The sequence below is a fragment of the Lepisosteus oculatus genome, chromosome 5, assembly GCF_040954835.1.
Source record: "Lepisosteus oculatus isolate fLepOcu1 chromosome 5, fLepOcu1.hap2, whole genome shotgun sequence".
NCBI classification, from domain to species: Eukaryota; Metazoa; Chordata; class Actinopteri; order Semionotiformes; family Lepisosteidae; genus Lepisosteus; species Lepisosteus oculatus.
In genome coordinates this window covers 13,124,017-13,148,355 of record NC_090700.1, presented here as the reverse complement: position 1 = coordinate 13,148,355, position 24,339 = coordinate 13,124,017, and the positions used below count along the sequence as shown (strand labels likewise).

Sequence of the window (24,339 nt, the reverse complement as noted above, 5' to 3'; positions counted from 1 at the left end):
ATGTCACCTCACAGCAGCTACTGTACTGCTGCTCTGCAGTGGGGAGAGTGAGTAGTAGCAGACATTCTCTTCTGAGCTACCCAAACATTGACTCATTAAGCCTTATGGCACACTACAACCTCTACAGCTCTTATAAGGGATTATAGTCTAATGTGATTCTGTTGCAATTATATTTTCAAAAATATCTTAAAATGTTTTAGGATTAAAAAGGCATTTCTGTTTCACCCAGTGAATTTTCATAGGACAAATCTGTTGAATACTGTGTAACATTTTCAAAAATGTCATATTGCCTGGACTAGATTCCTTTGTGTAATGAAAACCACCAAATGAATAAATGAAAAATGTTTTTATTTATCCTTTACTATTCAGCCTGTATTTAAAATAATTTACAAAGTAAAAGATTGCAGTGCATGAAAGCATTTTTATTGTTAGTTAATAAGTAACAATAGAATTATGACAAAATGATTTAATTTAAAATACAAGTGAATTCTTCCATATCATTGTACTGTACAACCCACAAATCTGCTTCACATTGAAGAAAGATATAAGATGTGTAAAAAGGGTTAACTGATTTCTTTCTGTACAAAGACTTCTTCTGGTACAAGACATTCCATGCTTCAGCACTTTTGAGTTATGGCAGGGACGAGGGTTAACTGATAAGAGATTCCAAGTCGAGCTAGAGACTAACTATGGGAAAATGAGACCAGCCATTCAAAGTGTTCAAGGTCTGGAGAATGTCCGAACACAGGTGAACTCGACCCATTACCATGGTAACAATTAGGTCAGAAACGGCTGAAGTTTGTTATATAAACAGGAGCTTTACAACAATTCTCTGAACAATTCCGAATATATTATTCCATGAATGCAATAAAACTCACTTGTTCAACTTCATCTCGGGGTCCAGAACTTATTTGTTTGTTACAACAACATGTTGTTACATGGTGGTCTATGTTTAAAACTGAAAATAAAAAAAAATAGGTCTTCCATCCCAGTAGCTGTGGTCCTGCTATCACAGGGAAGGGCGGTGACGTCAGCCGCTCTGGTACGCCGGCTCTTACACACAGTGCTTGTCGGCCGTAAGCGTTACACTCTCCCCCGCTTAAATCGCCGGCCCCGGCGAAGGGCTATCCCATCCCACTTCTGACACCAATGTAACGCAACGGGGGCTCCGGCAGGCGCCCTTGCCGCATCTGGTCGGCCCCATCCCGACTGGAGGCTCGAACCCGGGACTTCCGCGTCTCTCTGCAGCGACCTAGCCCCGTAAGCTAAAGAGAGATCTCTCTACAGCCCAGTAGCTGTGGTCCTGCTATCACAGGGAAGGGCGGTGACGTCACCCGCTCTGGTACGCCGGCTCTTACACACAGTGCTTGTCGGCCGTAAGCGTTACAGTATATTCACGGCGAAAATACGGCTATACGTATATATATGTCGCCGCGACGTATAATCAACGTCGAATTGCAACCGTAAAATCGACGACATTAATAAACGCATATATAACGTCGAAAACACATCTAACACAGTGCCGGAAGCTTTTTACTGTATGTATCGTGTGTGCCGCAACTAGGAGTATACGGCACTCTGCACAGTGTACGAAGTAAATTATTTTTGCAGTCATTAATTTACACGTGTATAATAAATATAGTAATAAATATTGTAACGCAACGGGGGCTCAGGCGGGCGCCCTTGCCGCATTAGGTCGGCCCCTGCACCGTCCGGGGCTCGAACCCGGGACTTCCGCGTCTCTCTGCAGCGACCTAGCCCCGTGAGCCAAAGAGAGATCTCTCCACAGCCCAGTAGCTGTGGTCCTGCTATCACAGGGAAGGGCGGTGACGTCACCCGCTCTGGTACGCCGGCTCTTACACAGTGCCTGTCGGCCGTAAGCGTTACACTCTCCCCCGCTTAAATCGCCGTCCCCGGCGAAGGGCTATCCCGTCCCGCTTCTGACACCAATGTAACGCAACGGGGGCTCAGGCGGGCGCCCTTGCCGCATTAGGTCGGCCCCTGCACCGTCCGGGGCTCGAACCCGGGACTTCCGCGTCTCTCTGCAGCGACCTAGCCCCGTGAGCCAAAGAGAGATCTCTCCACAGCCCAGTAGCTGTGGTCCTGCTATCACAGGGAAGGGCGGTGACGTCACCCGCTCTGGTACGCCGGCTCTTACACAGTGCCTGTCGGCCGTAAGCGTTACAATATAATAAATTAATGACTGCGAAAATAATTGCGATGAAGTTCAGTTTCACATTATTCGTCACTCTTGTGGTTTGTATTGCCTGGAGCGAAAAGTACCATAAGCGTCCATTTTTGCAGCTACATGGAGATTCTGAATCGTTAAGAAAATTTTTTTGTAAAACCAACAGAAAGCACAGACTGCTATAACTAGTCCTAGTTATATAACGATTTTAAGTATAATAATAAACTACTGCAAGGAATCGGTCCACCTGAGCAAACATGATCGTAATGTTGACACTCAAACGACACTGATATGTGCAGTTCCTAGACGGATAGCCCTCCTGCACATCAAACAGTCTGAGTGACTGTTAGTGTCATTTAGTGTTGTCTGACCATTGACAAAGTACAACTATTTTTTTAGGGCGCAAATTAAGTTAGGTAAATCTTTTTGCCCAAAACTGAAGAGGCGACACTCCTCCCTAACCCCGTGATGCCAGGCCTGTCCCCATCCTATTCCATAATGTCATTATATATAATACCATACAACAGTGACCGATCCTTACTAACTGCATGCGTTAAAATTGCACATCAGCACATAGCAGGGGGCACATAGCCGGGATGTATTATCAATGTTAAATTTCAACCATAATATCGACAACATTAATAAATGCATACGTTGAGAAAATATCTAACCCAGCATATTTTCCGGTTATATACCACAATGCATTGCTAGTATTCGTTGGTCACCATTTTGGACACGTTTTTCAAACGTAGAAGTATTTATCTGCAAATATCTCAGCAATCCTCTTTTGACGAGTAAGTATGAATAATAATAATACTATCTGAATACATACAGATCTTTCTTAATATTATTTTTATTAAAATAGTACGTGAATAAGCAAAAAATGGCACATAAAAATAGTGTGAATGGGGAAGATGACACAAAATCGTTTTGCCGTTCCTCTATTCTTATTCTATGTTGTACTTTCAAACTTTGGGTACTCTTTATGACAGACTTTATTGCTCAACTGCTATGATGCAAGCCAAATTTTATACATTTATTTCAGCTTTGAGCTTAGTAAACCATTCATTTTTTAGATTATACTAAAGAAGATATTAATCATAATTTATTTGGGAAGTAATATTATATAATTTTCTCCTAGCTGCGGTGCTGAAGTCCCACCCTACATCAACAGAAAAAGAAATAAAGGAGTGTTACATGAAGAATGCATATGCAAGGCAGGGGGCCAGGAGATCTGGACACTGAAAATAATAGGTTTTTGGTTCTAACTGTTAGGACAATTAGACAGGGTTTGCAAATAGTGGACAAAAATCGTCTTAACTTCCATTGTAATATTTTTTTTCTTGGAAATATAGAAGTTGTACATTTTAAAATGTATATTTGAATCAAAATGTGGATTTGAGTTAGTGTGTTAATGTAATTAGTTTGTGTTTGTCATTACTATACTGTATATTGCCATGTTACCAGAATTTGTAGCTGAAGTATAAGACTAGTTGTGTTTTTTATGATTATTGCCCATATGTTGATTGTTGATGGATTGTATAAAATGTATAATTTGAAATACATATTTTTCAGGTGTGAATGTGTATTTTCAGAATAAATTTCTAAACCAAATCATTGGGTTGATTTACTAGTTTCTACACCTGTAAAACCTATCTTTGATGTATAATAGACCTCTACCCATATACGTATAATAGACCTCTAAAGTTATCCGTATAATAGACCTCTACCCATATACGAATAATAGACCTCTAAAGTTATCCGTATAATAGACCTCTAACCATATACGTATAATAGTCACCTAAAGTTATCCGGAACTCCTACCATATATGTTTAATAGTCTTTTAAATTTATCCGTATAATAGAACTCCAACCATTTACGTATAATAAACATCTAATCATAGACGTATAATTGACGTATAACGATAGACGTATATTAGAATTTCATTCTAGACGAATTGCGGACCACATTTAGACGTCTAAGGTATGCGTTTAATAGACATATATTATACGGCTTTTGCCCACTGGGATGGTGTCTCCTAAAAATCTATTATTATATTGAGCTTCAAAGACTTGAATTTAAAGACATTTATGTACTGAAATAACACCAATGGGCTTTAAAAATTCAAAATTTAAATATTTGCAACTTAGTGCTATCTAGTACAAAGATGTTATTGATAAATATACTGTATAAATACAGGAAATCATGGAATCAAATGCATTTACAAGCACAAAAGAAGAAATGTAAAAGAAGGTTTTATACTGTCTCAATTATATAATCAGCTAAATTCAACCGAGCATCATTTCCTTCTGTAAGAACAGTGTCTGCAAATGAATGCAACCAAGCGCAATCTGAGAGTTTTTGAATAGTGTTTCAAAATGCATTTGAGCTGATGTCCGATAAAAGATAAAACATGTTTCCTGGGTCTCCAAAGTTTTTTAGATTATCGTTCAATCCAGCACTTTTTTTTAGATGTGTGCCACCTTTCGTCTGAAAATCAATGGTATTCTTGTTCTGATCTCTTTTATTTTCAGACCATATATAATTGGGTTCAGGGTTGGGGGAAATGTTACAACTAAGACCCCAAAAACTTTCGATATATATGAGGGTGTCTTCTCAAAACGATATGAAAGAATTCTGTAAAAAGATGTAATTTCTAAAGTGATGAATGAAACTAAATGTGGTGTGCAAGTTTGAACAGCTTTGCTCCTTGCATCCGAGTGCTTGTTTCTCAGACATGTATAAAGTATCTGCATGTATGTGTAGAGAACTGATCCTAAAGCCAGAGCTTGCAGCACAGCTGTCAAAAACAGCCCATAGATGTTATTTATGCTAGTATCAGAGCACACAAGTGCCACAAGAGAGGGATTATCACAGTAAATATTAGATATTAGTGATCGACATCGAGGCAACCGCAGAACCAAGGAGAAAAGCACAGCTATCAAAATGAAATTCATTAACCAGAGCAGTGCAACGATTTTCATTAAATGGGTATTTGTCATGATTGAACTGTACCTTAAAGGGCAGCATATAGCAACATACCTATCATATGCCATTGCTGTAAGTATCAGCAGAGAGCCTACAGCATAAAGGTGTACAAAGAAAGCCTGGGTGACACAGGCTGGGTAACTTATTGATCTGGAATCAAGCAAAATTTCTTTCATTAATTGAGGAAGAAAGGCAGTGGCCCCAATTAAATCATTAATGGGTAGATTGAAAAGCAGCAGATACATGGGTTGATATAGATGTTTCTGCAGAGCAATTGTGAAAAGGACAATGGAATTACAGAAAACAATGATGCCATAAATTAACATTCCCAGACAAAATACTAGATAGACACTAGTTGGAGGTATATTTAATCTTTCCAGGAGTAACATAGATGAGCTGTTGTAAGAGATGTTATCCATGATTATCTACTCTCTTTCAAATGTGTTCTTCAAGAAGCTGGAAAAGAAAGGTCAGATGGAAGAATTAAAACATATTGTACATTAAAGCAAGAAAATCAGGAGACGGCTATTTTGAAAAAATCTAGGGTTTCTAAACAGTACAGTTGGAAAAACTGAACTCCCAAAACATTAAAACAATTTTTCATGTTCAATTCTTATTTCTTAGTACTAATATCACATTTTCTGTCCCTTCCTGTGGTGTCTTTTAGGTAGTAAAAATAATGATGCATACACTTTTTTTTAATGAACATTTTATTAAAAAAAACGAATGTTCAGAAAGAAGACTTCTCAGGGTACGATAAGGGTACTTGTTTAAGCTCTCTCAAGATGGACAGTCACTGAGGGACAGCAGTTTTCAAGTCTTTCCACAGAAAGTTACAACTTTCCAGATTTGTAATTGTCTTATAATGAAAAAATAAAATAATATTCTATATTGGTTCCATGTAAATATAACAAATAAAGTATTTTGTAAAATATGTATAGCTGATTGTTTGTATTGTTATAGTCTTAGCTCAGACACAGATGTTTTCCTTTAGAATAGTAAGAACTTACCTTGATTGACACTGTTGTCCCCAGCTTTGTTCCAGACCTTGATAAAAACAAGTGCTACTGGCCTTCAAAACAGGAATTACCACATTTTGTTAATTGCTGTACTTTAATTACATTGGTTTTGTTAATTGCAACATATTTATTTTCTCTGATAACAAGCACAGACTTAAAAATGCAAGGAAATCCATTCATCCATTTTTATTAGCCAAGCCTCTAAATAACGTTTTTGAATGCAGTGCACACAGAACTAAAACGCACTAATTATTCATTGTAGCATGTATTTGGCATGTATTTTTTTACTAACAAAATGCTATTCCATCATTATTTGATGTCCATATAGAATATAAGTTAAAAAAGTAATAGACAATTATACTCTATCCTTACAAAAGTATATAGATTTAGCCATGTTGCTTACTTCTTTGTTTATGTCCTAAATTCAGTTCCAGAAGTAAATGCATCCTTAAATTAATTTACTGACGTCCTGTTGTGAGCAATTGTTATTGTTCGTACAGATCATGAAAATGACAATGACAGCAATTTATAAATATCCATGAAGGAGGTGCACCAATAACATGGTTCACAAACACTCATGAGACATTTTCTGTACACAATGCTGTTATTCTGAATATGGAAGAGAAAGTTTTTTGTGTAGCACCTGGTTAGCTTTGCTTAACTATATCACTTAACCATCAGCAAATCTGAACTGAGAAATAAAAAAGGAATATAATTCACCATCTAATTTTATTTAACAGCACATATAAAGACTATTTCTGACGTTCTGTGAAGTAATATTTACCGATATCCATACATTAACAATTACCAGTAGCTGTATCACCCTGTAACTCACAACTGGCAGCCCACAGAAGCTACGCAGGTGTGAGCCTGGCCAGTGGCTAAATGGGAGACCTCATGGGAAAGCTAAGGTTGTTGCAAGAAGAGGTGTTAGTGAAGTGAGTAGGGGACACTCATCTTGGGGCTCATCATCAGTCTGTTTTGGTCCTAATGCCCCAGTATAGTAATGGGGACACTATACGGTAAAAAGGCGCCGTTCTTCAGATGAGATGTAAAAGTGAGGTCTTGACTCTCTGTCATTAAAAATCTCAAGGTGTTTCTCGAAAAGAGTAGGGGTGTTTCCCTTGCATCCTGGCCAAAATTCCCATTGGCCTTTACCATTCATGGCCTCCTAATAATCCCCATCTATGAATTGGTTTCGTCACTTTGTTCTCCTCCCCACTGATAGCTGGTGTTTGGTGAACGTACTAGAGCACTATAACTGCCGTTGCATCATCCAGGTTACACATAGGTGGTGGTGGAGGGGAGTCCCCATTACCAGTAAAGAGCTTTGGTTGGAGTGTCCAGAAAAGCACTATACTGTATAAGTGTAAAGAATTATTGTGAACTGTAGGGCTACCATAGTTTTTCCCCAGAGGACTCCCATCTAGGTACTGACTAGGCTCACACCTGCTTAGCTTCAGCGGGTTGCCAGTTGTGAGTTGCAAGGTGGTATGGCTACTGACTGCATTTTTTTTCTTGAGGAATTCATTCTGATAGCTGATAGCTGGAGGAATTAATTCTGACCAATGAGTTTTTTAGAAGCAAACTAAATTTCATCCAATAATTTCTTAAAAGAAGCAGGACTATCAATTTCAACAGTGTGATTGCAGAATTTGTTCCAGACTTCCATAACCTTATCCCTATGTGTATAAAAAAAACCTGAAGGAAAGTGGATTTCTGTAAATGGCCAGACTATATTCCTTATGTTGAAGATACTGTAAACGATGAAGCTGGGGATTTCACAAAATCTATCAATATATACATAAAATCCCAGGTAAAATATTTAGGGAGTTTTTGAAATCCCTAGTTTCAGATTTGTACCAGAACATTTCCATTTAGTATTACACTACATTGGTAGTATTGACCAAGCAAGTTTTTTTTCTCTTTACCCAAAAGCTTCCGACTGATGCTTTCAGAAAAGTCACTTCAAGTTCAAAGTGAGCTCTAAAGTTCAGACACCATTAATGTGAGCCTGGATTTTGTCAGTAACCTTCCTGCAGTGACCTCAGTGAAAATAATGTTCCTGACACTGACCCCTTGAATGTTATTGTGGAGCCGAAAGAGTGACAGGCTTGATGTACGTTTCCAATCAGCCATAAAATTACAATTATATTCCTTTAGCTTATTTACAGTAAAATCTATGTCATGCTTACTAGTGGTATATTGTTAGAGATGTATATATTTAGAATATTGTATATTATAATACAGCTCCAATAAAACAAAATTACAAATGGATTGTCTCGTGTCAGGAAAATCATCAAATAGTGTGATTCAGAGGAACAGAGGATAGCTTGCAAGGTTTTGTTTGACAATGTGAAGTGTAAAGCAGAAATCGAGCAGAAAGCACTGAGGAAGCACAATTAGTTTAGACACAGTGTCATCACCAGAAAGCATTTTATTGTAGTTTCAACATTTATATCAACAATTGAATCACACTCTATTCTAGACAAATTTCAATTTCGTAAAATGAGGATACTTTTTTATTGAATAGATTAATGATTATTGTTTCTTTAGTTTTGAGACCATATAGGACAGGGTTAGGGGTTACAGTATAGGGGGAAACACAAAAATTACCACTCCGATTGTTTTTCTTAGACGGATCAAGGCGTTTTTAAACCTATTGTATATGAAAGTATAGTGATAAGAGATGTGAGTTCTAAAACTATAAAGACTACCAAATGAGTAGCACAAGTCTAAATGGCCCTACTCTTTGCACCAGAGTGGGTGTTCATCGCACGTTGCAAGGATTTGAATTAATGTAAACATAACTACAAGCAATGACATTCCTTGTAATACAGCTGTCACAAACATCCCAGAATAATTATTTATGATTCTGTTCTCACAAACTAATCCCATAAGAGATGGATTGTTGCAGAACAATCATTTGATTGGGTTACTGTTTGTCATGATTGTATTGTACCTTTAATGGCAGCAGATTGCAATATACCTATCACATTTCAGTCAGTATAAGCAATGATCCTCCTCCATAGAGATACATGAGCAAAGCTTGTATGACACAGGCTGGATAAGTTATTGATCTCGTCCCTGACAAAATATCTATAATTAATTTAGGGATAAAAAGCTGTTGCATCCATGAGATCACTAATTGGTTGATTGAAAAGCAGCAAGTATATTGGTTTATGAAGACATTTCTTTAGAGCAATTGTCTAAAGGATAACAGAATTACAGGAAATAATGAAGCTGTAAATTAGCAGTCCAAAGATAAATGCTGGATATTGCTTCTAGGTGGCAAATCCAAGCTTTCCAGAGTTAAAACTGAAATGACATCAGTGGCACTGGAAACCATTTTATTTGTACCATGGAAGCTGTTGCATGAGGGGAAAAAAAGATGTTAGATTATATTCAATGTAACCAGATTAGGAGAAATAGCAATCACTTTAAAAGATGCAAGAAACATTTTAAAAGATCTAGGCATAATTTAAGACTGGGCAAATAACTAGCAGATGATGTTTAATGTTGTTACGTCCCAGTGTGTGGTCCATGTGTGTTTTTGTTGCTATGTTCCACACTTCCTGACTTTGATTGTTCTCCCTCCCCCATTGGTCTATCATTACACCATTGTTTCCGTATTACGTCGTCTTCAATTAACTCTTGACCAATCAGAACTCAGATTGTTCAGTATATAACTTGGAGGTTGTCGGAATTAAGTGCCCTTTTGCTTGACTTTGGTTCTGCTCGGCTCGGCTTTGATTTCGTTTTGTTTTGCTTCAGCTTTGTTGGTTTGTGTTTGTCTCCTCGTACTTTCGTTTGTTTGTGTTTATCCTTTATTTCACCATTACCTTGCCCAAACATGTTATATCAACCTCTGTGTTCTTTTGTACCCTGTTCCTTGTGTTTACTCTAGTTTTTTCCTTATTTGAATTTGTAGTTCACTTGTGTATTTGTGTGAACTTTTGTGTAAAGGGTTAGTTTAGGTTGTTGGGTACATTAGGCACATGTAGTTGGTCTCTCTATTAGTAACACTAGTTTAAGATGGGTGAGTGCCTTTTGTTCTTGTATGGTTTTTGGGTAGTTAGTGAAGGTTAGCCAGGGTGTTAGAAGACGCCGAAGACCGAGTGCTTCGGGTTTTGTTTTGGTAGTTAGGTCAGCTTTCCCTCACTTTATTAGCCAGCTTCATTTTGTTTGTTTTTTTCTTTTCTTTGGCACCACTCTAGTTCCCTTTCTTGTGTGTTATTGTGTCCTAATTACAAGTTACAAGTACAAGTTACTTTATTCACTTGAAAATAAATCCCTTTGCACCAATACTTGTTGTCATGCTTCCTAAGTCCCTCACCAGAAACCCACCTGCATCCAAAACCATCCTAAATGTTACACACCTTTACCCCTAGACACTTGGAGTCATAACAAATGTAAACAAGAGTGCAGAATGTTACAATATTGATTACAATTACACATCACGATTACACTGACCTTAATTCTTTAACAAGTATCCAAAGATTTTTTTTTACTGGAAGCCAAAAATCACCTAAACTCGCCTGAGCAATGATCAACTAATTTACAATATTACCATTAATTTACATATTGAGGGTTTCTACATTTGAGCAGTAACACTGCTCAAAAGGCCTGTAGTGTAAGTCTTGACAGTGAGCCCTCTGATCTTGTGAAAATTGGCTGAAAATTTTGAATTTGCAGCCATTCAAAATGGGTGGGGTATTTCGCGGCATACCCCGGTGGGCGTGTCACGGTATCACACATTATCACGCAGTATCACGCGGTTAATCGCGTCATTTGAAGTCATGCTGGAAAGTATCCGGCATCACCTTGTAAAACCGCCAGGGGGAGTTTAACCTCTCATGTACAGCATTTGAGCTTTTAAATTTGAACTGTGTATTACAGCATGTTAATCATCAGTCATTAAAAAGTTGGTATATTTTATGAAAACAAGATTGCTCAGTTGGACAAAAGTACACAACCTACTTTTATCAGAAATATTTATGCATCAAAGCCTTTACCGAAGATAGTACTAATAGTATTAATAATGAATGACTTTGGACAAGCTGTATACTCAAAGTATAATTTCTTTAGCACATCTAAATCTGTCCAAGCCCTACTTTGTCAGGCATTTTCTTTTACTTCAACGGGCATAAAAACTCCCTTGCTTTTAACAGGGCGTTTCATAATTTCTAACTACGAAAAATGATTTAAAATGCGACACTTATCATTCAACTTAAGCTCAAAATATCACAAGGATCCTCAAGAGCACAGCAAAGACTGTATTAAAAGATACTTGTATGAGATACATGAGAATACAGGCTTTTTTATCAACGCTTTCTTTTCCGTATACCAGATATTATGGAACCACTTCAGAAGGGTGTCAGCCAGTCAGATTCCAGGAATCGGTACTTTAAAGGAAAAATACACACCAGTATTCCATTTCTCCCTAAACATTTTAAGCATCGAAGTATTTAACTAACATGTGAAATAGCGTGTGAAAAAGTGGTAGTTTTAAGCTTTTCTGCTAATATAATATTGTATCGCGTATCTAAAGAATTTAATAACGATATGATTATATTCGTGTACTGCAACAGGACTGTGTAGGGCTGTTTCGTCTCTTTCTTCATGTGATTTCACTTGTAGCCCACTGGTCTACATGCCTGATTACCGACTCACGGGTTGTGTGTTCAAATCCAGCTGGTGCTGGACTTTTCTCTTAACAAACATTTCTTCGAAAAAATAGAATAGCAATATTATGGACAATCAATCGACTTTTATATTTCAAAATATCTCAACATGATCGATTCTAAGTCATTTTTGATAACAATGAATAGTCACCTTCTTCCCTTCTGACAACGGTCCCTGCTTCTGCTTCCTGCTTCTATTGTGTGTGTGTAATAGAGTCATTTTTTATAGAGAAATGGAGGCTGGACAGTATGCGTTACAATATAAACATTTATATTGATTTAAATCGTGTTTTGATTTAAATCGCAAACGCGTGTTTAATTATATGTGTTTTTTTAATCATAATCAGACTAATGCAACATAAATTGATACAGTATCTTTGTCTTCTAAGTATCTAAATAAACTTTCAGCATAGCTTTCTACCCATTTAGATTTATTTTTCTTGGGATTTTGGGATCAAACGTGGAAGGATTAGATTGTAATCGTTTTCATTTTTCAAATACGTTTTAGAAAAGTGTAATCTATATCTGCCCAGACTGTACGCCTTCCTAAACCCCGCCCTGACCACTTTCACTCCTGTCCTGCTCTTCCCCACGCACCCCAGCCGGGCGCTCTTCGGCCTCTGCCCGGGACGAATGTATATTTTGATATTTACACCCGACGCTGCACCGAGGGAGCGTCTGCATTTATAACTTAGCAAGCAATATGAAGCATCTCCTTTTACTTTTAAGTCCCTTAAATACATTGAGCACAGCTTTCTCACCACTTAAAATTACTTTTTGATACCATCCTTACACAAAGCAGAAACTTTCCGATGACATATAGTACAAGTGGAAAGATTACAGATTTTAATCGTCTTTAATTTTGTTACATTATACGTTTTAGGAACGTTTCATCTAAACAAACACCACAAAACTATTCTCGATTGTATTTCTGAATGTTATGTCACACCTACAGTTGTTCACTGCTTTAAATACATCGAATTAAGAAAGTTAGGTGTAGCACTTTAGATCTTTTTTTTCTGAACCAGGGAAAATCTGATCATGTTTCTCTATAACAATAATAAAAAAAACATTATTTTACATATCACCTTTATGTGATATCACCTTAAGGATGCGCAAATAGTATTCTTTAGGTGTGAGGGTAGGAGTGGATCGCAGCAGGCATAATCGGCAAATTAGGAAATGTTCACCCACGACTGTACTGCTAAGTTCAGCACAAACACCATCACCAAGTATGCTGACGATACCACAGTCATGGGCCTGATCACTGACAACGATGAGACTGCCTACAGGGAGGAGATAAAACAACTCGCAGACTGGTGCCGAACCAACAACCTATGTCTCAATATCAGCAAACCCAAAGAGCTGATTGTTGACTTCAGAAGACAAGGAAAAGTTCACTCCCCCATCTACATAGAAGGGTCTGCGGTGGAGATGGTGAATAACTTCAAATTCCTAGGCGTTCACATCTCTAAGGACCTTACATGGACACTGAACACCTCCAGTCTCATCAAGAAGGCACAACAGCAGCTGTACTTCCTGAGAAGGCTGAAGAAAATACACCTACAGATGCAGCCATTCAAAATGGGTGAGGTATTTCGCGGCATACCCCGGTGGGCGTGTCACAGTATCACGCGGTATCACGCATTTCACGTGTGTCACGTGACTAACTATCCGGCGTCGCCTTGTAAAACCGCCAGGGGGAGCTTAACCTCTCATGTACAGCATTTGAGCCTTTAATTTTGAACTGTGTATTACAGCATGTTAATCATCAGTCATTAAAATGTTGGTATATATTATGAAAGCAAGATTGCTCAGTTGGACAGAAGTACACAACCTACCTTTATCAGAAATATTTATGCATCAAAGCCTTTACTGAAGATATTACTAATAGTATTAATAATGGATGACTTTGGACAAGCTGTATACTCAAAGTATAATTTCTTTAGCACATTTGTACAAGCACTTGGAATCTGTCCAAGCCATACTTTGTCAGGCATTTTGTTTTACTTCAACGGGGCATAAAAACTTCCTTGCTTTTAACAGGGCGTTTCATAATTTCTAGCTACGAAAATGATTTAAAATGCGACACCTATCATTCAACTAGAGCTTAAAATATCACAAGGAAAAATACACACCGGTATTCCATTTCTCCCTAAACATTGTAAGCTTCGAAGTCTTTAACTAACGTGATACCGGAGTCAACAAGCATACTTTTAGAATTTGATTAAAAGGGAATATAATATGGAATCGCGTATCTAAAGAATTTAATAACATTTATATTGATTTAAATCGTGTTCTGATTTAAATCGCAAACGCGTGTTTAATTATGTGTTTTTTAATCATGATCAGGCTAATGCATTTCTACATTTTCTGTATGAACCAGCTTAGAGGTTCATACAGAAAGACAGCTTGTGTTTAAATTGAGTGTAAGGTAATTTATGCTTCTAAAGTCATGGTCAGTATTGTTGTACTGTGCTGTACTGTGTCACATTATTTTATAGCGTTTTTATTGCGTTATTAAATCCGGTGGCGCTGTGTTAGTTTCCTGACTCACATTATTTAAACTGCGACACTGATCATTCATCTCTAAATAAACTTTATTTTATATAGCATTTTAAGCGAATAGGTAATTAGATTGCTCATAAACCTAATCACTTTTTCTTCATAAACACAGCGTGATTGCTCTTTGAAAATGCTTTTCCTTTATTTTTAAAGTAGGCTCAGATTTCAACTATAGATCGTATTATTATAAACTTTCTTGGAAAAATGTATTTTATGTAAACCATGTTTGCTATTAATTCATTTAGGGCTAAAATACGTTCATTGTCTTCTAATCGAGTCGAGTTGACATTGGAAGCCTGCCACACCCGGACCGTTAACGCATTAGCACGTCAAAGCCCATTGAGCCAGTATTGGCTTTAGTATCCCCCCCTTCTCCCCTCAATTCAATTCAATTCAAGGTGTTTTATTTACATGACAGATGGGTACAAGCAGTGTTGGGTACTGTATGTATATTGTAACGCTTACGGCAGACAGGCACTGTGTAGGAGCCGACGCACCAGAGCAGCGCCTGCAATTTTTATATTTATAACTTAGTTTTTAAAATTAGTCAAGCAATACGAAGCATCTCCTTTTACTTAGTGCCTGAGCATACTGCAACGCGTGTGAAGCCCATAAACGATATTAATTTTGGAACTTAAACATACAGTATATGGCTGGTCTCGGTACTTTAAAGAAAACATACACACCAGTATTCCATTTCTCCCTAAACATTTTAAGCATCGAAGTCTTTAACTAACGCGATACCGGAGTCAACAAGCATACTTTTAGAATTTGATTAAAAGGGAATATAATATGGAATCGCGTATCTACAGAATTTAAAGACCAGACAATCGCAAACTCGTTTTCAATAAAATTATTTTATTCATTCAGCAGTTTGTGAGAGGGACATCCAGCAGGGAGAGACACACACACCGGTTTTCATTGACAACATTGTTTTTTTTTCAATTCCTCTTGTCTAACAGGAATGTTTTGTTTGTGGACAGACTGTTAGACAAGAGGAAAAGACTGCCTCCTCCTACGAAGCATTTCGTTGATCCGATCACGAATTCTTTTCCAGTCGTACGCAGCAAGGGTTGAGAATCTCCGATTCACCATCGTACTAATGGTTTCCCGGAGATTGGGTTAAAAAAAACAAAAAACATACTAACAACTGTGCCATCCTACTCCTTAGTTAATACATTTTATTATTCATAAACAGTTAACATTGTTAGCAAAATATTTTGAATTATATTTAACCCTATTTTTTCTTTAGTTTTGTATTTAACTTATTATATGATAGTCAGACTTAATGTATATTTGAACAATGAAAATATATTTTTACAAGATTTTACATTAAGCACTTAAAATTAATATGGTTAATAATAGTAAACTGTAACATGCTGTAACAAGATCGGTTACAAGAAGAAAATGCTTTCAGAGAAAATGTTTCAACCAAACTTATTCCCACACACCCCGCCCCCACTACCATTAGAATATACACAAACATTTTAGCGTTTCATTCTGAGCAGAAGACTCTCACACCTGAAGAGTGCTGGCTGTGACGAATTAAACCGGTTTTACAGGTTTCAATCACAGACCATGTGACATGGGACTCAGTAAACTACAGTAACACCGTATTTGATAACGCTTTAAAAACGCTATAAAATAATGTGACTTGGCACAGAACAAGTTTACAACACAGTACAAAGATAAATGCTGACCATGACTTTAGAAGCATAAATTGCCTTACACTCAATTTAAACACAAGCTGTCTTTAGCCCTCTAAGCTGGTTCATACAGAAATGTAGAGATCTAGGCTCAGAACACACAGCTTCATTAGCGAATACATATGCAGGACAACTGGAGAAGACGTTTTACAGAGGATGGATTTTTAGAAACATCCCATCAGACATCCCATCATATTCACAACGTGAAATCTAGAAAATAATATTACGTAACCAAAATCCGCAATATGGAAACAGAACCTGTGTAATTGTTGATAGATGATGTACTCGTAACATTTTTTCAAGACGAACTACAACATTTAAAAAATGACTTGTATGTACTTGATATCTCTAATCAATCCACGGGTCCCAGCACAAAACGAAAGTAAAACGCATACCGTTTCTCGCTTCTTATTGCTCAAAAGTAATTTGACCGTATGAAATGCATAATATAAACCTAGAAACATATACGTGAGCAGTACTTAAGCACTGTAGTATCGGTGTTAAGACATACCTCTCAAATACTGTAAATCAAGTTAAAAATATCTCAAGACCGATTCTGGTCGTAATGAAACCATGCAAGGGAGTTTTTATGTCCGTTGCAGTTCTTTTGCAACATGAATATAATTATATCGTTATTAATTTCTTGAGATACGCGATTCCATATTATATTCCCTTTTAATCAAATTCTAAAAGTATGCTTGTTGACTCCGGTATCACGTTAGTTAAAGACTTCGAAGCTTACAATGTTTAGGGAGAAATGGAATACCGGTGTGTATTTTTTTCTTTAAAGTACCGAGACCAGCCATATACTGTATGTTTATGTTAAGATTTCCCTTCAGTGGTAAAATTAGATATGAATATTCAATACTTAAACGGGCACAGTTAAGACATTAAATATACATGTACATATTGTATACAGTACAGTTTGCATACGGTAATATGTTTATGTTACGCGATTAAAAAATAAATAAATAAAACTGGAAGGTCCAGCACCACCATTATGTTTATATGGTTGTTTTTGTTGGTTGGTTGTTATTATGGTTATTAATAATTCGATCTATAGTTGTAATCTGAGCCTAAATAAAAAGAAAAAGCAAGTGATTAGGTTTATGAGCAATCTAATTACTTATTCGTTTAAAACGCTATATAAAATAAAGTTTATTATTAATTTGCTGGACAGAGCGGTGAACATTATTATGCATAAGACAAAGATAACGATCCTGATCAGTTTAGAAATCTGTGTACGCTGTAAGGTTTTTACTTCTTAAACTTTTAAAATACACGTTTTGAATGGAAAGAATCCTCTTCCTGGTATAGCACGCCAGCACGTCTTTTTTCTCCAATCAGAGGGGTGTCAGATGGTGTCAGCCAATCACCATTCTGCGTTGGGTAGCAACGGGTGACTGTTCTCAGGCGGAAGATGTAAACAGCTTAATGTTCGTGTTAAATATTTTTTTTTAATTAAAATTCATTCTATACAGCAATCGCATATTTGGGTACCGTTTCATAAAACTTTCATGCTTAAAATGTTTAGGGAGAAATGGAAGACTGGTGTGTATTTTTTCTTTAAACTACCAAGACCAGCCATACACAGTACAGTTTACATACATACAGTAATGTTTTAAATTAATATCGTTTATGACCTTCAGATGCGTTATGCTCCTCTTCTTTTTATGCTCAGCTACTAAAATTTCCCTTTAGTGGTAAAATCCATATAAATATTCAAAACTAAGCGGATTAAAATGTGCACAGTAAAGACATTAAATGATTCAATCTTTGCACTACCAACCAATGCACCACGAGTGCCCCTGTCGGTCATTTTGGCCAGCCAATCACTTGCCCTGCGGTATGCTCCGGTGCCCCGCGGTGGCTTGTGGGTAGGTTACCGTACCGCGGGTTTTTACCGCGCATTTTGAATGGCTGCATCTGTACACCCACTGATCCTCACCAACTTCTACAGATGTACGGTGGAGAGCATACTGACCAGCTGCATCACAGTCTGGTACGGCAACTGCACCGCATCCGACCATAAGGCACTACAGCGGGTGGTCAAAACTGCCCAACACATCATCGGCAGTGTCTTACCATCCATCCAGGAAATATACAACACCAGGAGTCTGAAAAAAGCCACCAAAATTATGTCTGACCCCACTCACCCCGGTCATAACTTGTTTGTTCCCCTACCATCTGGCAGAAGGTTCCCGTCACTCCAGTCGCACACAACTATACTTCAAAATAGCTTCTTCCCCAGAGCTGTCAAGTTGGTGATGCCCCCACTCCCTTCCTACTTATTATGATCTCTCCTAACATCCTCCTGTACCCACAACCACTGTACCTCTACACCACCACACACACATGTAAGCCAAAATTGTTCTGTCCCCTCGATAGCCCAGCAAAATTGTAACATGCATAATAATATTTAATATTTATTAATTAACCATACTACTTTTAACCACACTATTTTTTGCACTGTTCCAAGAATTACCTTGCACTGTTTTTGTCCTGTTAAATTTTCTCTGTTTGCGGAATTTTGCAGTTTTGATTACTTGATTACATGTTATTTATGTTATGTTATTACATGTTACTATTATTGCTATTGTGTCACTGTCTATTGTCTTATCTTCTGTCCTATTTATATACTGCACCTGAGTGACTAATGAGAAACACTTTTCATTATACTATGCACCTGTGTAAGTTTAATGACAATAAAGTTGAATTGAATTGAATTGAAAACAAAAAACAGGACAGGCGAGACGTTTATCCAGAGAGCGAGTGATCAGAAAAAGGAACAGCTGTTACACCCAGGTTTTACGCTCTATCTCTGTTGAATGAATGAAAGCATTTTATTAAAAACGCGTTTGCGTTTGTCTGGGTATTTACTTTGTAATCTGTGGTTTACATCTACTGTATTGTTTTGAGATGCCACTTTTAAAGGTGATATGTAAAATAAAGTTTTTTATCATTGTTATAGAGAAACATGATCAGATTTTCCTTAAAAAAATAATTTTTTTGAATCCCCAGCTGAACACATTCCATAAGAATCAGCGCTTTTATATATCGCCTTTAAACACATATATTTAAACACATTTTTATGATTTAAATCAAAACGCGATTCAAATCAATATAAATGTTTATTTTGTAACGCATAGGTGACTATTCATTGTTATTAAAATGACTTAAATTCGATCATGTTGTGATATTTAGAAATATAAATTTGTTTGGTGCAAGTGAGGTTTTATTTAATCTCTGACCAAGGGAAATGTTTCATTTTTTCAATGAAATGTTTGTTAAAAAAAAAAAGTTGTAGTTCCAGTGGGATTCAATCACAGCCCGTGCGATATGGGAATCAGGAACCTAACCCACAGCACCACTGGCAAGGTCACGTGGAGAGTGCTGAAAAAGCACTACAGAAACATTATCGACAGACAATGTACAGCATGTACTATTCTTGTGTTGTGGTACATGAATATAATTATATCGTTATTAATTTCTTTAGATACGCGATTCCATATTATATTCCCTTTTAATCAAGTTCTAAAAGTATGCTTGTTGACTCCGGTATCTCTTTAGTTAAAGACTTCGATGCTTAAAATGTTTAGGGAGAAATGGAATACTGGTGTGTATTTTTTCTTTAAAGTACCAAGACCAGCCATATACTTTATGTTTATGTTCCAAAATTAATATCATTTATGGCCTTCACATGCGTTACAGTATGCTCCTATTCTTTTTATGCTCAGCTACTAAGATTTCCCTTCAGTGGTAAAAACTCAATATCTACAACGGGCACAGTAAAGACATTTACTGTAAGTCTTTCTACGACAGACCAACGGACCACGAGTGCCCCTGTCGGTCAACCAATCATGTACCACGGTACCCCGCGTCATCTTGCGTCATGATGCGCGACGCCGCAGCCAATTACCTCCGGTACGTGTCTGTACCGCGCACTTTGAATGGCTGCATCTGTATGTTCCAGAAATAGAGTCTCAGTCTGCAGGAGGCTAAACTTCTTTGGAGTCAGCTTCAGCCTCCCGGCTACACCTGAACACCAGCCACAGGCTTGCTAGGGCTTTGTCGAGACCAACGAGTATGACCCAGAACTGGCAGCCCCCTCCCCTGGGAGAACCCAGTCTTTGGCTAGTCCTCCAGAGTCAGCTCCACTGGCTAACAGCAAGTGCACTGCGGAGGTCCAAAGAACTGAACCAGGGGGATCCCCCAATGTGGTCTGACCTCATCAATTCTAGGAATTGGGTAGGTCTGTCTAGAATCCTTCCTAGTCGCCTGATTAAAGTCCCAGTAGTCCACAAAGAACCCGGAGCAATGCACTGAAGAATCACGGGCTGTTCGCGGGTTTCTCCATGCCCTGTTGTTGATTACAGTATATCTTCTGCAGCCTGCCACTTGGCAATCAGTAAATGTTGGAGGGGTGGGCAGATGGGTACAGCAGTCCCTGTGTCAAACAAACTTTCACAAAGCAAGCCATGGTTTACATTTAGGCCAAGATCAAACATTTTTAATTCACTCATGATGCTGTATTATGTGATGCTTGTAAAGCTCTGAATCCAAAGTTAGGACTGACAATGCCACAAGCATGAACTGAACCAATACCAACTCCTTTAACACCAATGGAGACGAAGTGCTGTAGCATATAATGTTTTATGTGTGTTTCTCACCTTCCCTGCTTGATCAGGAATTAAAGATTTCATAAGGCCTCTTTTTATCAGTCTTTCCAAAACCATGATTTCCCTAATATTTCCCTCAATATTTTGATAAATACCTGCTTAAATATTTAGGGATTTTGTGAGATCCCTGGTTCATTTTCTCATTATACCATACAGACAGCATTTGCATTTAATAATAATTTTGCCCCATATAACTGAGTGGTTGTAAGGTGCTCACTCCAGGTCAGATACAGTACTGTTCTTTCTCCTGGTGTGGGTCCTGGCAAACTGGAACCCACCACACAAACATACAGGGTACACTGGAACAACACCCTGTACAGTAAATTAGTGCTTCACAGGTTACACACACACATTCAAGCACACGGGGACAAATTAAAGATACTAATTAACCTGTCCAATATGCCTTTGGAAGCTGGGAGGAAACCACAGCACCTAGAGATAACGTGTATAAAGATGATTAGAACATTTTAAACAATTATTTGCATTTGTAATTCTTTACTCTCTAAATTGAGAATCACTAATGGTTTCATTGCATGTCACCTCACAGCAGCTACTGCTGCTCTGCAGTGGGGAGAGTGAGTAGGAACAGACATTCTCTTCTGAGCTACCCAAACATTGACTCATCAAGCTTTATGGCACACTATACCCTCTACAGCTCTTTCAAGGGATTATAGTCTATTGTGATTCTGTTGCAATTATATTTTCAAAAATATTTTAAAATGTTTTAGGATTAAAGAGGCATTTCTTTTTCATCCAGTGAATTTTCATAGGACAAATCTGTTGAATACTGTGTAACATTTTCAAAAATTTCATATTGCCTGGGCTAGATTCCTTCATGTAATGAAAACCACCAAATGAATAAAAGAAAAGAAAAATGTTTTTATTTATCCTTTACTATTCAGCCTGTATTTAAAATAATTTACAAAGTAAAAGATTGCAGTGCATGAAAGCATTTTTATTGTTAGTTAATAAGTAACAATAAAATTATGACAAAATTATTTAACTTAAAATACAAGTGAAATCTTCCATATCATTGTACTGTACAACCCACAAATCTGCTTCACATTGAAGAAATGGTTAACTGATTTCTTTCTGTACAAAGAGTTCTTCTGGTACAAAACATTCCATGGTTCAGCACTTTTGAGTTATGGCAGGGAAGAGGGTTAACTGATAAGAGATTCCAAGTCCAGCTAGAGACTAACTATGGGAAAATGAGACCAGCCATTCAAAGTGTTCAAGGTCTGGAGAATGTCCGAACACAGGTGACCTCCCTCCATTACCATGGTAACAATTGGGTCAGAAACGGCTGAAGTTTGTTATATAAACAGGAGCTTTACAAAAATTCTCAGAACAATTCCGAATATATTATTCCATGAATGCAATAAAACTCACTTGTTCAACTTCATCTCGGGGTCCAGAACTTATTTGTTTGTTACAACAACATGTTGTTACATGGTGGTCTATGTTTTAAGCTGAAAATAAAAAAAATAGCTCTTCCATGGTGTCTCCTAAAAATCTATTATTATATTAAGCTTCAAAGACTTGAATTTAAAGACTTTTATGCACTGAAATATCACCAATGGGCTTTAAAAATTCAAAATTTAAATGTTTGCAACTTAGTGCTCTCTTGTACAAAGATGTTATTGATAAATATACTGTATAAATACAGGAACTCATGGAATCAAATGCATTTACAAGCACAAAAGAAGAAATGTAAAAGAAGGTTTTATACTGTTTCAATTATATAATCAGCTAAATTCAACCGAGAATCATTTCCTTCTGTAAGAACAGTGTCTGCAAATGAATGCAACCAAGCGCAATCTGAGAGGTTTTGAATAATGTTTCAAAATGCATTTGAGCTGATGTCCGAGAAAGGATAAAACAAACGTGTTTCCTAAGTCTCCAAAGTTTTTTAGATTATTGTTCAATCCAGCACTTTTTTTTAGATGTGTGCCACCTTTCGTCTGAAAATCAATGGTATTCTTGTTCTGATCTCTTTTATTTTCAGACCATATATAATTGGGTTCAGGGTTGGGGGAAATGTTACAATTAAGACCCCAACAACTTTCGATATATATGAGGGTGTCTTCTCAAAACGATAGGAAAGTATTCTGTAAAAAGATGTCATTTCTAAAGTGATGAATGAAACTAAATGTGGTGTGCAAGTTTGAACAGCTTTGCTCCTTGCATCCGAGTGCTTGTTCCTCAGACATGTGTAAAGTATCTGCATGTATGTGTAGAGAATTGAGCCTAAAGCCAGAGCTTGCACCACAGCTGTCAAAAACAACCCATAGATGTTATTTATACTGGTGTCAGAGCACACAAGTGCCACAAGGGAAGGATTATCACAGTAAATATTAGATATGAGTAATCGACATCGAGGCAACCGCACAACCAAGGACAAAAGCACAGCTATCAAAATGAAATTCACTACCCAGAGCAGTGCAATGATTTTCATTAAATGGGTATTTGTCATGATTGAACTGTACCTTAAAGGGAAGCATATAGCAACATACCTATCATATGCCATTGCTGTAGGTATCAGCAGAGAGCCTACAGCATAAAGGTGTACAAAGAAAGCCTGGGTGACACAGGCCGGGTAACTTATTGATCTGGAATCAAGCAAAATTTCTTTCATTAATTGAGGAAGAAAGGCAGTGGCCCCAATTAAATCATTAATGGGTAGATTGAAAAGCAGCAGATACATGGGTTGATATAGATGCTTCTGCAGAGCAATTGTGAAAAGGACAATGGAATTACAGAAAACAATGATGCCATAAATTAACATTCCCAGAAAAAATACTAGATAGACACTAGTTGGAGGTATATTTAATCTTTCCAGGAGTAACATAGATGAGCTGTTGTAAGACATGTTATCCATGAGTATCTACCCCCTTTCAAATGTGTTCTTCAAGAAGCTGGAAAAGAAAGGTCAGATGGAAGAATTAAAACATATTGTACATTAAAGCAAGAAAATCAGGAGACGGCTATTTTGAAAAAATCTAGGGTTTCTAAACAGTACAGTTGGAAAAACTGAACTCCCAAAACATTAAAACAATTTTTCATGTTCAATTCTTATTTCTTAGTACTAATATCACATTTTCTGTCCCTTCCTGTGGTGTCTTTTAGGTAGTAAAATTAATTATGCATACACTTTTTTTTAATGAACATTTCATTAAAAAACCCGAGTGTTCAGAAAGAAGACTTCTCAGGGTACGATAAGGGTACTTGTTTAAGCTCTCTCAAGATGGACAGTCACTGAGGAACAGCAGTTTTCAAGTCTTTCCACAGAAAGTTACAAGTTTCCAGATTTGTAATTGTCTTATAATGAAAAAATGAAATAATACTCTAAATTGGTTCCATGTAAATATAACAAATAAAGTATTTTGTAAAAGATGTATAGCTGATTTTTTGTATTGTTATAGTCTTAGCTCAGACACAGATGTGTTCCTTTAGAATAGCAAGAACTAACCTTGATTGACACTGTTGTCCCCAGCTTTGTTCCAGAC

General features: G+C 37.2%; 2 protein-coding genes and 1 pseudogene across 2 annotated transcripts; all 3 read right to left on the bottom strand.

Annotated features, from left to right (window-relative positions):
* Positions 1-4,657: 4,657 nt before the first annotated feature.
* On the bottom strand, positions 4,658-5,596 carry LOC102695060 (olfactory receptor 52B2-like). The gene has a single exon (XM_006628155.2). The coding sequence runs from the start codon at positions 5,594-5,596 to the stop codon at positions 4,658-4,660; it is 939 nt and encodes a 312-aa protein (XP_006628218.2).
* A 3,079-nt stretch (positions 5,597-8,675) lies between these two features.
* Positions 8,676-9,545, bottom strand: LOC138239067 (olfactory receptor 14A2-like; annotated as a pseudogene).
* Positions 9,546-22,736: 13,191 nt separating this feature from the next.
* Positions 22,737-23,711, bottom strand: LOC102694864 (olfactory receptor 52Z1P-like). The gene has a single exon (XM_006628154.2). The coding sequence runs from the start codon at positions 23,709-23,711 to the stop codon at positions 22,773-22,775; it is 939 nt and encodes a 312-aa protein (XP_006628217.2). The 3' UTR covers positions 22,737-22,772.
* Positions 23,712-24,339: the final 628 nt, after the last annotated feature.

What these genes read in the sequence shown, in the direction of transcription:
- LOC102695060 (XM_006628155.2), bottom strand. Translation starts at nt 5,596, where the DNA reads ATGGATAACATCTCTTACAACAGCTCATCTATGTTACTCCTGGAAAGA.
- LOC102694864 (XM_006628154.2), bottom strand. Translation starts at nt 23,711, where the DNA reads ATGGATAACATGTCTTACAACAGCTCATCTATGTTACTCCTGGAAAGA.